Source organism: Echinops telfairi, unplaced genomic scaffold (assembly GCF_000313985.2).
Source record: "Echinops telfairi isolate 266 unplaced genomic scaffold, ASM31398v2 ScPeMD7_7469;HRSCAF=8507_1, whole genome shotgun sequence".
NCBI classification, from domain to species: domain Eukaryota; kingdom Metazoa; phylum Chordata; class Mammalia; order Afrosoricida; family Tenrecidae; genus Echinops; species Echinops telfairi.
In genome coordinates this window covers 12,717,602-12,731,769 of record NW_022111373.1, presented here as the reverse complement: position 1 = coordinate 12,731,769, position 14,168 = coordinate 12,717,602, and the positions used below count along the sequence as shown (strand labels likewise).

The 14,168-nt window shown below is 42.2% G+C and overlaps 1 protein-coding gene across 1 annotated transcript in view; it reads right to left on the bottom strand.

Moving 5' to 3' along the window:
• FBN2 (fibrillin 2) overlaps nt 1–14,168 on the bottom strand; it is a 266,701-nt gene that overhangs the window by 14,725 nt on the left and 237,808 nt on the right. The window contains exons 56-60 of the mRNA XM_004696589.2: nt 7,834–7,959; nt 6,092–6,298; nt 4,534–4,659; nt 2,559–2,681; nt 1,076–1,192 (exon numbers count right to left, since the gene is read on the bottom strand). Coding sequence (XP_004696646.1) covers nt 1,076–1,192; nt 2,559–2,681; nt 4,534–4,659; nt 6,092–6,298; nt 7,834–7,959 — 699 coding nt within the window. The remainder of the gene's footprint in view (nt 1–1,075; nt 1,193–2,558; nt 2,682–4,533; nt 4,660–6,091; nt 6,299–7,833; nt 7,960–14,168) is intronic.

The window sequence follows — 14,168 nt, the reverse complement described above, 5'->3', positions numbered from 1 at the left end:
TGTGTGTGTGTGTGTGTGTGTGTGTGTGTGTGTGTGTGTGTGTTGGAGGGGGGGTCACTTTCCAACACAACAAACTCAAAAAAACTCATTGCCATCAAGTCGATGCAGATGCACAGCAACTTTATAGGACAGGGTAGAACGACCCCAGCAAGTTTCCAAGACTGTAACTATTTATGGGAGTAGAGAGCCCCTTCTTTCTCGTACTGTGGGAGTTACAGAATCTGGTGCCAATTTGAGAGGATTACGAGTGAAGGGTTAGAGTCTGGCCTGTCAATCAAGATAAAACCAATGAGGTCTCTGTGTGGGCATGACCCTTTCCTGAGAATTCTGGGAACTCTGGTATTCCTCCTTGGAGGCAGAAGACAGATTCTCTCTCTGCTCACTCTGAGAGACGCTCTACTGACAAGACCTGACAAGACACATGGCACTATGCTGATCCACCCCGTGCCCTGGGAAATGGAGAAGACACTTGGAGACCCTGCCAGCGCTGAGATGCTTACAATGCCACTGAGTCCAAAGACTTTGTACCCACTGGCCTGTGATCATCCTGCACTCGGCATCACTGCATGTGTTTCGTGAGTCTGAAGAGGGCTTTATAGAATGGCATCGGACATATGGACTAACATCAGATTTATGGGCTTGGACAGGATTGGGTTGGGGTGTTGTCTAATGCACAGTTCCTCTTTATATAAAACTCTCTCATACACGTGTCTCTATGGATTTGTTTCTCTAGTCCACGCCGGCTGACGCAGCAAGGGAGCAGCTGGCTGGTGGTCTCCCGCTCCTGACATTGTGGTTTGCAGCCACTTTACAACCACGACCCCTCCAGGGCTGACTGTCCCCCACCACCCCCGCCCCCGGTTCCCCTGGGCCGGGCTCCCAGCACAATATTGAACAATATCCTGCCGTGATGCGAGTCGCAAGGTTTCATTGGCTAAGTTTCAGAAGTAGATTGCCAGGCCTTTCTTCCTAGTACTGGGACGTCATTCTGTCTGTCATTTTCAATGTGGATTAAAAAAAAAAAAAAAGAATCAACCAAAAGTCCACAACATTCCAATTTGGGGTTACGGCTTACCAATACACGCTGTGTGGTGCTGTGTGAAACCAGGTGGGCATTTGCAGGTAAACCCCCCTAGGGTGTTCACACAGAGGAACTGGCAGTTGTGCTGCTTGGCCTGACATTCGTCGAGGTCTGGAATGATGAAAGAGAAGCCAGTTACCTGGACGCTCACCCCTTCTGGTGAAGCCACAGGAGAACAAGGCTGACGGAAGCATTTTGGTGGGAACTCTTATAGTTTTCCACACACATTTGGTGAGCAGTTTCATCTCAAACACATGAGTAGTACAAATACTACAGCTCCTCAAAGCGGGTTTTCTTTTTATAAAATTAAGAAGTTGAATAGCTGAATAACAGGGGTTTCCATAAACTGTTCTCAAAACTAAGGCCCAATGTTTATATAATTCTGGCATTGCCTGCAGTTTTGCACGGCCACTTATTCAGACCTATTACAGAGAACATGGACTTGACAAAGCTCCTAACACCAATACTGAGTCAGAGTCTCCACATCCATTACAAACACCAGAGAGGGCAAAAACATAGCATCTACATAACGCTAGGCATAAAAGGTGTTGATTTTGGCATCCAGTAATAGAAAACTCAAAATCAGATTTGGGCCATGTTGAAACCTAGAGTAACAAAATATATTTCAAATAAATCTATCAGACTCAATAAGATGGACTACTTTGTTGCTAACTTAAATACAGTTCCACTGTAGTCATTTATAAACAATATGCTAAATTACATTGACTTCTATTTGTTTAGCGAACAGGTACAAAGGAAGAGCTTTACTTGATGCTTTAATTTTCTGTATTTCCTGGAAGCAAAACCTAATTTTATTTCAAATAATCATTTCAAAAATATAATTAAGAATTTTCCTAGTCTGTTTATTTGATAATGAAGCTTACTGTAAAACTGAATATAGAAGTATGGCATTAAAGCTAGTTTAATATATACCTGAGCTTAATACTTTGCCAATTTAACATTGGCAAAAGAATGACCCGTTCTTTTACAATTTTCTGCAGAACGTATGGGGTACAGATAAAGAGCATCTCAGGCACTCAACCACTGCCATCGACTCTATTCTAATTCACAGGAACTCTACGGGATAGAACTGGGGCTCCTAGACTTTAATTCTTGGAGCAGACAGCTCCCTCTTTCTCTTCAAGTGCGCCTGGCGGGGTTTGAACTTCTTCAGTTCGATGTGTCGCCATCTACGCCACCAGGACACGAAATAGCAGGTAAGCAACTCCCTAAAAATTTCACTGTGATTATTTTCTCATAACTCTTTCCCGACAAAGCTTTGGCCTTGTTTGGCTTGACTGGTTCAGTTGTGCTGCTCGCTCTAGGAAGCAACGTATGGTAGAACTTGGTTTTGAGGGTCTCTGCCTTCACCACTGGTCCTTCGGTGTAATTTTCTATGAGCAATAGATGCTCTTAGCATTCAAGGCTGAGAGAACCGAGTGAGGCCCAGAGCCCAATCGCCAGATGCTTCGCTCACCTCTGCACGTCTTTCCATCCTCTTGTAGGACATAGCCCCGTGGACAAGAGCACTGGTAACTTCCTTCAGTGTTCTTGCAGATGAAGTTGCATGGTTTGGGGGACTGGGAACATTCATCTAGATCTAAGCAAAAATGATTTGCAGGTTAATTTCCGGGTTAAAAGAAATAACCAGTTTACTTCTTGCCTCCATCCCAAAGCCAACCCAACCCAGTGCAGTCAACTTGACCTGGACTCACAGTGACTCAGCAAGACCGAGCGCACTGCTCCATAGCCTTTCCGTGACTGCCATTCTGTACAGGAGCAGGCAGGCTCCTCTTTCTACCACAGAACGGCTGGCCTTGGGGTTAGCATCCTAAGGCTTAGTTAGTTTTGCTTTCCCTGTGCAATCTTTAAAAAGGAAAGCAATCAGAGAAAAACGATGTCCGGAATAATTTTGCTGAAAGTAATAATATAGACTACTTTGTAGATCAGTCTATGGTCCTAGTGTGAATATGACAACATTTAGACAAATGTCTAAGTTAAAAGAAAGCTCCCCTACATACTTTACATGATTAGTTGGTGTACGACATGAGAATCGCTCACTCATCATCAACTAATGGCTTGTCCCTGAGCTGACTCCAACTCACGTCCTCCTCATGCATTTCACAGGAGAACTGAGCTCCATAAGGCATCTAGTGGCTTCATCTTTTGCAAGTTCATCATCTGACCTTTCTTCTAAGGCCCTTCTGGGTGGATTAGAACCACCTACCTTTTCATTCGTAGCTAAGTGTGTTTACCACTTGTGCCCACCAGGGTCTCTCACTGAACTTGGAGAGAACTGTTAGTTTCTTTAACACTTGAATGTGGTTGATGTTCTTGTAATCAACTCTCTTCACTGATGTTCCCCTAACCATCTTGCTGGAGCACAGACCGAGCTGGAAATCTCTCACTTGCTCCTCCAGATCCATTCTTCACTCTGTTCTAGAATCAGGAGGCCAATCTGGATGGACACCGGCAGCAAGAGAGCTTGCCCTTTGCCTTCTGGTTGGCCCTCATTCCCACAACTCCCTCCCCCAATGTGGGTACTGGCTGCTTGTGTCATCTGACTAGAGATTATAGCTCCTCTTAAGGCTGTCCTCTGTACACAGCTTTCCACTTCCAGGTTCCACTAACCTCTCCTTCTTTTCTAACCACCTATACCAGGTCAAAAGGCATCTCACTCCATATCTTCTCTTGCCTGTCAAACTTTGTTGCACTATGATGACTTGCATGGTGCTGTCCTGTTGGAAGCTATGACACAGTTATTTCAAATACTAGCAGGACCACCCAGGTAGGCAGGTTTCAATAGAACTTCCACACTAAATCAGACTAGGAAAAAGCACCTGGTGGGTCTACTTCTGGGGGGAGGGGGAAGGATCAGTCAATGAGAGCCTCATAGACAGCAGTGGAGACCGACGGATATAGTGCCAGAAGATGAGCCCCTTAGGTTGGGACACACTCACACAGGTGATGAGGATGGGCATTTTCTTATCCTTATGTACCTGGAGCTGCTATGATACTGTAGTAAGACTGCTTTGCAAATGGACATTTTGTATGGTGCCTAACTAGTATGCTTTAGGTGAAAACAAAACAAAAGGTGATGAGGAATAAGCACACATTAATCTACAATGAGAAATTCTCATCATTTGTCAAAAATATGTCAAATAAACATATCTGATACATTACAATAAAAATGTAAAAGCCTTTTTATACTTTTTATAAAAGCTCCTCTGATTGAAGAGGCTTTCTTGATTAACTGAACAGTCTGTTTTCCATAATACTGGCCAGGAGATAACTGCTCTACTACTAAGAACTGCATGATTGAGAGGAATCACATCATTTCATGCATCTGGCACATTTCAAAGCTTCTAACGACAGCCTGCTAACAGGACGTGACGTGGCTAGTATGAGCTGGTGGCTGACACAGCCTCAGATGCCAAAGGACCTCGCCTTACCAACACAAGAGGTGCCGCTGAGGTCTGTGGTGTAGCCGAGCTCGCAGAAGCAGCGCGACGAGCCCATGGTGTTGATGCACTGACCATTGGCGCAGAGGTTTGGCATGACTTTACACTCATCGATATCTGCGGGTCAAGAGGCAGAGATGCAAGTGTGTGACACGGCGTGGGAACTCAGAGAAGTAACTGAGATGAGCTGCCGATGAACCAACACGCACTCGCACGATGACGCTAACAGGGCGCCCTTTCATCCTTTGGGAGACTCACCAGTATGGAAGGGAGAGAACATTTATTTGTGCTGATGGAAGAAAGTAAACCAAGGCAGGCTGTGTTGAAAGCTCTGCTTGACTGATATAATCACGAATTATCTTTGAGCTATAAAAATCTCTTTTTTTGAAGTTCAACTAATTTGGAATTCAGTTTGTGATAATTCCCCGTAGCCCGGCTTCACATTTGTAGAAATTCCCACTCTAAGTGAGGATGTAATTAGTAAAACAAACGTGTAGGCAGGGGATTTGCAGAGGAAGAAAATGGTGCTCTCTGAGATACTAGTTTGCTAAGTAGTTGTACAAAAAAAATGGAAACCAGAGGTCTGTCAGGAGATTTGGGAACTCATGAAAATGTCAGCAGAATGGGTTCCTGAGAACATTCCGAAGGAGGACACTATTTACTGAAATCAAACAAGTATCATTTGAGGGTTAAGCCGCACTTTTAAGCGTGCTCTTTGAGATCAGACAGATTTGCTTCATTCCTGGGTCTGTTTCCTAAAAGAGTATTACTTTGGGCAAATTACATATTATAATCTTAGCTTTCTGTTTCAATTCCCTCGCTTATTTAAAAGTGATTAATATCCAATTCTATCTCTTAGGTTTTCTATGAATATTAACATTTCCAAAGTCTCTATAGAATTGGAATATTTTTTCTACACCTGCACAAATATGCGCATGCATACACATGAGCGCGCACACACACATATATACTCACTCACGCATACTCTAATAAGCTATCTCAGGTCTTACTATTTCACCTCTATTCCCTTCTCCCTCTCTTCTTTAAGTCATTTTATTGGGGCTAGTACGACTCTTATCACAATCCAGCATACATCCATTGTGTCAAGCACATTTGTACATTTGTTGTCATCATCATTCTCAAAACATTTTCTTTCTACTTGAGCCCTTGGTATCAACTCATTTTTCCCCTCCCTCTCCAACCCTCCCTCTCTCACAAACCCTTGATAATTTATAAATTATTATTATTTTTCATGTCTTACACTGTCTGATGTCTCTCTTCACCCACTTATCTGTTGTCTGTCCCTCAGGGAGGGGGTTATGTGTAGATTGTTCTGATCGGTCCCCCCCTTTCTCCCTCACCTTTCCCTTCCCCTTCTGGCATCTCTACTCTCATTATTGGTACTGAGGGGTTTTTCTGTCCTGCTCTGATCTGTACCTGTGTACCTGCTCTGGTCTAGCCAGATTTGTAAGGCAGAATTGGGATTTTTAAACTGAACTAGTTACATTCATCAAATTGATAGCATGCATGCATTTCCTCAACCCCTTACCTCTGCCATCAGTGGTGTATCCTGGACCATGAGGACATATTTTTTTGTACTGGGCAGTTCCAGGCAGTGGGCACAGCTCACACTGGTGGCCCCAGCCTCGCCCACCATCACAACAGCACTCTGACTTTGTGACAAGATTTCGGCTGCTGGAAGCCATTTGACACATGGTCTGCAATACCTCTGCAAAGCAGAGGCCCTGCCGATTGTCTGAAACGAGGAAGTAGAAAACCCACCTGTCATAGAACTGACACTCCTCCTTATCCTGATTTTCAAATCAAATAGGACACCTTTCAGCAACTGCTTAAAACACGTATTCTCTAGGACACACAGGCCACTTAAGCCAGCTTAGTGATTATAACCTTTTGATGGAGGGAACCTTGGAGAGAGCTTTCTTTCACTATGAGTTATTAGATTTGACAGGTAGTGATACTATATTGGAGACTTTTTTTTTTGTTTCTTCAATCCACTAGCAGCTAAATGCTGTTGAACTACCACCTTATAGAATTCAAGTGAAAGGAAAAGAAGATAGAGCTACTTCTGTTTAAATAAATAAGTGAGTGTAGGGATTTGTTTCTGAAAGCTCATTCGAGGTGATGAGATGAGCTAGGTAGGTTTTCCATCTAGCCACCTGTACAATGAAGGGATGGCTCATTCAGACTGAGCAAATATCTCTTTGTACAAACAAGGGTGCTTCTCTGATGTAAATAAGCCAAGTAATCAATCACAGCAGCAAGACTTCCTGATGGGAATACAAAGCACATGTCCACTGCAGGTTTTATTTCCTACATGATTGTTCGTAAATGTTTAGACTGAAGAAAAAAAAGACACCAAAAAAACCCAAGATATAGTTTCTTGGCTAATGTTTTTTCTAGGATGGGGAGCAGATGCTCTCCCTCTGAAAAGCAACAACAACAAGCTGAATACAACAACAAAACAGCATCTTCTGAGCCCTATCAAACGAGGAGGCCAACAATCGAGGCTGTGCTCCAATTTCCCGTTCCTTGGTTACCAGCCCATCCTTATTTGCTTGCTCACAACGAAGATGGCTTGGACCAGTGGTGCTCGACCTTCCCAATGCTGCGACCCTTTCATACAGTTCCTCATATTGCGGTGACCTCAAACCATAAAATTATTTTTGTTGCTACTTCATAACTGTCATTTTGCTACTGTTATGAATCGGGTGACCCTGGTGAAAGGATCGTTTGACCCTCAAAGGGCTCGTGACCCCAAGGTTGAGAACAGCTGGTTTAGACAATTTGCACTTTAGTACTAAAGTACAACATAATACCGGAGATTTGCACTTGCTGTAAGAAATTAATTTTCAAAGCAATCTAATAAAAACTGAGCCTCACTGCAGTTTTTTAAAGTTTGCATTTACTTTGCATTAATATCGGCAGAACTTACCTCATATCGCAAATATTTTCTTTTAGAATTAAATCATCCCAATGTCAGTTTTATTGACTGACTAAAGTCACATTTTCCACCAGGCTTAATTAATCTTCATCTTGAAAAAGCCATCTGAGATCATTATTGACATTACACATAGGTATGCGTATGACATACACATATATTCAAATCCATCATTTTAATGGATGTATGTGTCCCTTAGGAAAAGGTCAGAGAATACTTGGACTGGGGACCTTTCCTAGCAGACCATGATAAATATGTAGACCTCTTCTGTAATGGTATCATAAAACAGATGTTCCATTTGTCAAGTAAAATACAGATGTACAAACACTTACCAAGACATTCAGTCCCAGAAGAACTTAGCTGGAACCCTTCATTACATTCGCACCGATAGCTCCCAATGATGTTTGTACAACGCCCATTTTCACAGATGCCTGCCTTGGTCCTGCATTCATTCTCATCTTTAGACAAGCAGATGGGAATAAAGGGAAGAATGTAAAACTGCACTGTACAAATTCCTCTCACACCTTATTTTAAATGTCTTCCCCAAAATACTATTGCAACGGGATAAAAACTAGCACCTGTGAATATCCCTTGATCTCATTTTAACGTATTCTTCCAGGTGTGTTTTGTTCTAAACATAGTCTCTCGATCTCTGTGCTGTGGGGAAGGCATCGTGCTTGTTAAAGAATTGGAAATTTGGCCTCAAAAGGGAAGGATCTGCCCTGAGAGGCCAGACAAGGAGGGGAAGGCATTGGGGAAGAGGCTATCAATTTCTGTGATAACAGAGAAAGAAGTTAGGGGGTGGAGTGGTGGCAGGACTGGGGGAGGGGTGAGGAGAGGAAGAGCCACACAGGGCAGGGAATCAGGAGGAACTCAGCCAAGGTCTGAGCCAAGAGGGAGAGCGGAGCTGTGGTCTGTAGTCTGAGAGTGTGCTTAATGGCAGCAGGGCTTTAAGATAGCGCTGCTCTTTTTGTTGGTGATACATGAAGCCGTTAGAGCATCGTGCTTGATAAAGTAGAGGGGCAGGAAGAAAGGAAGGCCTTCAACAAGATGGATTGACAGTGGCTGCAACAATGGGTTCAAACACGGGACCAACGGTGAGGACAGCGCAGGGCTGACCGTTTCATTCTGTCGTGCAAAGGATTGTCAGCCGTTGCAATGGACTCTATGGTATGACAACACTATCAGAGCATACGCGTCATTTAAACTTCCTATATCCTTACTGTGATATGTACACCCTGGTGGTGTAGTGTTTAGGCATTAGACTGTGAGCCACATGGTCGGTGGTTCAAAACCACCAGCAGCTCCATGGGACAAAGACTGAGCTTTCTACCCTCACACATAGTTCCAGTCTCTGAAACCAGAGTCAGCGTGACTTCATGGCAGGGAGATCTCCTTACACATTTTTTTAAGGTTAAAAAATAATTTTTTTTAAAGCAATCTTGTTCGCTTCATCTTTCTCTTGAGGAACCTCTCTGCTCCTGCAAAGGTGCATAGCCTCGGAACCCCAAATAGGGTCACAAAGTTGGAAGCTACTTGATAGCAAACAGTGGGTTTGGGTGATAGGTGGTGCTAAGAGAGCCCTTGCCAATTTTATCTGTGTACTTTCATTTTTCTTTTGAACCCTCTATTTCACGGATATGTATTGTACTTTCTTTCCATTAACAGTTGCCCTGAGTATCTTTTTCTGACTCTGTTTTCAACTGTTAACATAGTTTGATTTTAGGTGCATTGCTTGTAAAAAGCACACAGCTAGATTAAAAAGGATCATGTCATTTGTGAATAAAAGTAGATCAACTTCTTTTCCTGTCTGAACACCTTTTCTTTTATTGACCAATTGCTCTGGCTAGAACTTCCAATAAAAAGCTGACTAGCTAGGGCAAAAGTGGGTATTCCCGTCTTGTTCTTGATTGAACGAGGCTTTCAGTCTTTCACCATTAAGGATGATATTGGCTGTGCTTCAAAAAAATTGTAGTGAAAATACGCAACAAAATATTCACTAAGTCCACAATTTCTACATGTATAATTCTGTTATATTAGTTCCATTTTTCATGTTGTGCAACCAGCATCACTATCCTTTTAGAAATTATAAACTTAAATGTAATGCATGCTAAACAAAAACTTCCCCTTACGTGGCTTCCTCAGACCCCTTGTAATTATTAAATACTCTTTAAAATATATTAATACAAGTGAAATCATACTGTTTTTGTCTTTTGTGACTAATTTTACTCAGAATAATTTAAAGTTTTAACATGATGTGGCATGCCTCAGAAGTTCATTCCTCTTTATAGCTGTGTAGTATTCTACTATATATATGTGCCACATTTGATTTACCCATTTGTCTGCTGCTTCTACATTTGGTTATGAACATTGGTATATTTCCACCTGTGCGTTCACGTCATCGGGGACATGCCTAGAATTGTGATCGCCAGGTCCATAGGTAGTTTTTTATGGTCAACTTTCTGAGGAAGCACCTGGTCATTTTCCACAGTGGCTGTGCCATTTTACATTTGTAATAGCAAGAGAGAAATTGTTCTTAGAAGAAAGTTCCAATTTTTTTATGACCTAAAGCATACCTGTTGCTTTCCTTAAAAAAATTTTTTTTTTGCTAAATCATTTCTATTCTCATGAGGGTAAGGTGACCTCTCATTTATTACCTGTGGGTTCTTGTACACACGCTATCATCTTGCAGGTGTCCCCTTCAATTCCTTATTGGCTGAGTGCTGTCAGGCAGAAAGCATGCTCGTTTTTGACAAATGCCTTTCGGCATCAAAGTAATGAGTGTTGTTATTTTTCCCTGGTTTTATTTTTTGCCCTTAGTAATGCACTGGGTGATTTTCTTATGTTGAATCCCACTTGAATTCTTGGGACGAATCCCATTGATCATGCTGTATGATCCTTTTAAAATGCTTTGAGATTGGCTTGTTAGTATGTTGTTGAGGATGTTTGCCTTCATATTCATAAGGCTATTTTCCGAGGTTTTTATTCTTGTGGTGCCTTTATTTGGTTCCTTCATCCACTTGTAACTAGCCTACAGCCTCACTGCAGGTGTTAATCCTTTCTCCATGTACTATCTGTGGCTTTTCTTAAAGGCAGCCCTTTCACACTTTTGTGCTCTAGAGTATCTTCTAAGTTCTCACAATTTTCTTATTTCTTCTCTTCATCTTTTCCAGTCACTCTCCACAGTCTCAAATAACTCCCCTCTTGAAACCAACAAATTTCTTCTGAGTTAATGGTGTGTTTCCACTGCCACGTTCCTTTGCTCCTCTTAGAGAAACGTTGCCGGATGAAAGAATCACGTACCGCACAGTCTGCCTATCTCATCTGTTTCTTTTTTCAACCGCCTGTTAAAAGCTCCTCCAACGAAATTGTTCTTGGTGAAGTCACCAAATCTAATGAATAATTCAGTATCAATAGCATTATACACAGTCAATCACTCCCTGCCTTCTCAAATAATTTAGTTGACTCTCTTAATACTACATTTCCTTAGATAATTTCCCATCTTGTTGGTCGTTCGGTTTTAGTCTCCTAAATATACCCCATCACCCTACGTGTTCATGTGCCCCCGGGTTCAGCCATTAGTTCTTCTCCTTCTGTGTCTTCTTTTATGGGGATCTCAACAAATTCCATCATTTTAAACACTACTTATGTCCTGGTGACTATATAAAGAGCTCATAAGTACATCTGTCCACTGCTGGGAAAGCTAAGGCATGTCTGACAATGAACATATACAAGATAGAGCATTTACTCTTGTTCTCCCATCCAGACCTGTTTCTTCCAGCCTTTTCCATATCAGTAAATGGTAGCATCATCTAAGCAATTATTCAAGTAAAAATCCTGGGATGCACTTCATTGTCATTCTTTCATCTACTATGCTAAGTATATCTATCAGCATGTTCTAATAATTATCCCCAAATATATTCTGATTCTCCACTCTTCTTTCACATTGGGATGGATCTACTATAAACCCCCCTGTGATTACAAAAGCAGCCGAAATGAAACCTTGGCCTCTGTTCTTCCTCCTATAGCTATTCCTCACACTGAAGTCGAGACCTGTTAAAGGATGAATTAAATAACACTCCATTGAGATTTTGTTGTTGTTGTTAGGTGCCATCGAGAAGGTTCTGGCCCACACCAACCTTCTGCACCACAGACAAAACACTGCCTAGTCCTGGGCCACCCTCGCAAGTGTTCCCATATTTGAGCCCCTGGTTGCAGCCAAGCACCTTGTCAAACCACCTCCTTGAAGACCTTCCTCTTTTATGGCTGCTCCTTCACACTTTACCAAACGTGATGTCCTTCTCCAGGAACTGGTCTCTCCTGACAACACGCCAAAGTATGTCACATAACAGTCCAGCATCCTTGCCTCTAAGGAGCACTCTGGCTGTACTTCTTCCAAGACAAGAGTGGTTTGTCCTTTTATCAGTCCATGGTATTTTCAATATTCTTCTCTAGCACCACAACTCAAATGCATCAATTCTACGCCAGGCTTCTTTACTCAATGTCCAACTTTCACATGCATATGGGGCAAACGAAAATACCATGGCTTGGGTCGGGTGCACGTTACTCCTCAAAGTAACATCCTTATTTTTCAATACTTGTGCAGCAGATTTACCTAATACATTGCATCTTTTGATCTCTTGGTGGCTGCTTCCATGAGCATTTACTGTGAATGCAAGCAAGAAAAAAATCTTTGACAACTTGAGCCTTCCCTCCATTTATTATGACGGTACCTATTGGTCCAGTTGTGAGGATTTTGGCCTTCTGTAAAGAGTTGTAATCCATACAGAAGGCAGAGATTTTACTATATGTGCCACCTATAAGGGTTTATAAGAATTCATTAACTTACTCCTTGCAGTAATCCTGAGAAACATTTGTTCCTGTTTGTTTTCAGATGAGGAATTTAAGGCACAGATTAAGTCACTGTCAGTTAACTGGTGGACTGTATAGATGTTACATGTATAGATGTTGTCAATTTGAGACTTAAGAGAGAAGGGGTGCACTATCATGATCTAAATTCTACTTTGCCAGTCTGGCTAGACCAGAGGATGTACACTGGTACAGATAGGAACTGGAAACAGTTCCAGGACGGATGCTCCCTTCAGGACCAGTGGTTGAGAGTGGCGATATCAGGAGGGTGGAGGGAGAGTGGGGTGTAAAGGGGAAACCAATTACAGGGATCTACATATAACCTCCTCCCTGGGGGACGGACAACAGAAAAGTGGGTGAAGGGAGACATCAGACAGTGTATGATATGACAAAATAATAATTTATAAATTATCAAGGGTTCATGAGGGAGGGGTGAGCGGGAGGGAGGAGAAAAATGAGGACCTTACATGGAGAAGAAATGTTTTGAGAATGATGAGGGCAATGAATGTACAAATGTGCTTTACACAATTGATGTACGTATGGATTGTGATAAGAGTTGTATGAGCCCCTAATAAAACGATTGAAAAAAAAAATACAATCTTAAAAAAAAAAGAGTGAAGGGGTGGAGTTTAGCTTGTCAATCACATTGCAGCTTGAGACCTCACTTGGAGGCGCCAAGGAGATAAATAGCTCACTGGAAGTAGGACAGATGCTCACTCCCTGCAAGACATTCCTGCAGACAAGACACACGGAGCTATGCTAGAGCCTGGGGGCTGAAGGAGCCATGTGGAGACCCCTGCCAGCACTGAGATGCTTCCACCACCACTGGATCCACAAGACTTCCCACCCACCCACTGGCCTATGATCTTTCTGCATCAGCGTGATTGCATGTGTTTTGTGAGTCCGAAGGGGACTTCATAGATTAGTATCAGACATATGGGCTAATATTGGACTTGAGGACTTAATCTGGAGTGGGCTGGGATGTTTCTTTGCTGTTGTTGTTGTTGTGGATGTTTCTTAATGTACAATTACTCTTTATATAAAGTGCTTATATATGAGTGTCCATGAATTTATTTTTCTAGTCAACTCAGACTAACATCGAACGTAAGGTCCGAGGTTCCAGCACACTAGTTACTGTGTGAGGGAACAATGAGGCCATCAGTTCTGTAAACACGTACAGCCTTGGAAGTTGTATTTTGGGTAGCTCTGATTCAGAATCGACTTTATGGCAACAGGTTTGTTTGTTGGTTGGACCCAACCATTACAGAGCTACGAAACCTAAAACTAGCCATCTTCGCAGTCCATTCTAAGCGGCCCATACTCTGAATCACACTCTACCACATGCATTTAGCAGAGAAACAAATGAGGGTCTACAATGGCTTTGCCTATCTTTAGCTGTCACGCCGCGGCCTTCATTTCTGCCTCAGAGGTTTGCTTGCTCTTGCTTTTCCCTTACTTTTACGTCTCAGCTCAGATATCACACCATGTATCCCTTGATTATGTATCCTAAAGTCAGTCACCCCAATCATTTAATTTTATTCTCATAAAAACTTACCATGTATATAATTATCTTATTTATTTACTTACTTGCTTTCTATTTCTACTCTACCAGAATATATATTACTACTTGCATGCAGGGGACTACACCATTCGTCATTTCTAAGACAATTCCTCAAATGCATGTGGATCCTTCTTCTTTTATTTCATTTTCTGCTCTCCAGGATTTCACTTATGCACACATTGGGCGTTCTTTGGCTTTCACTTCTAATATCTGTTCATTAAACACTTCTACATCCAC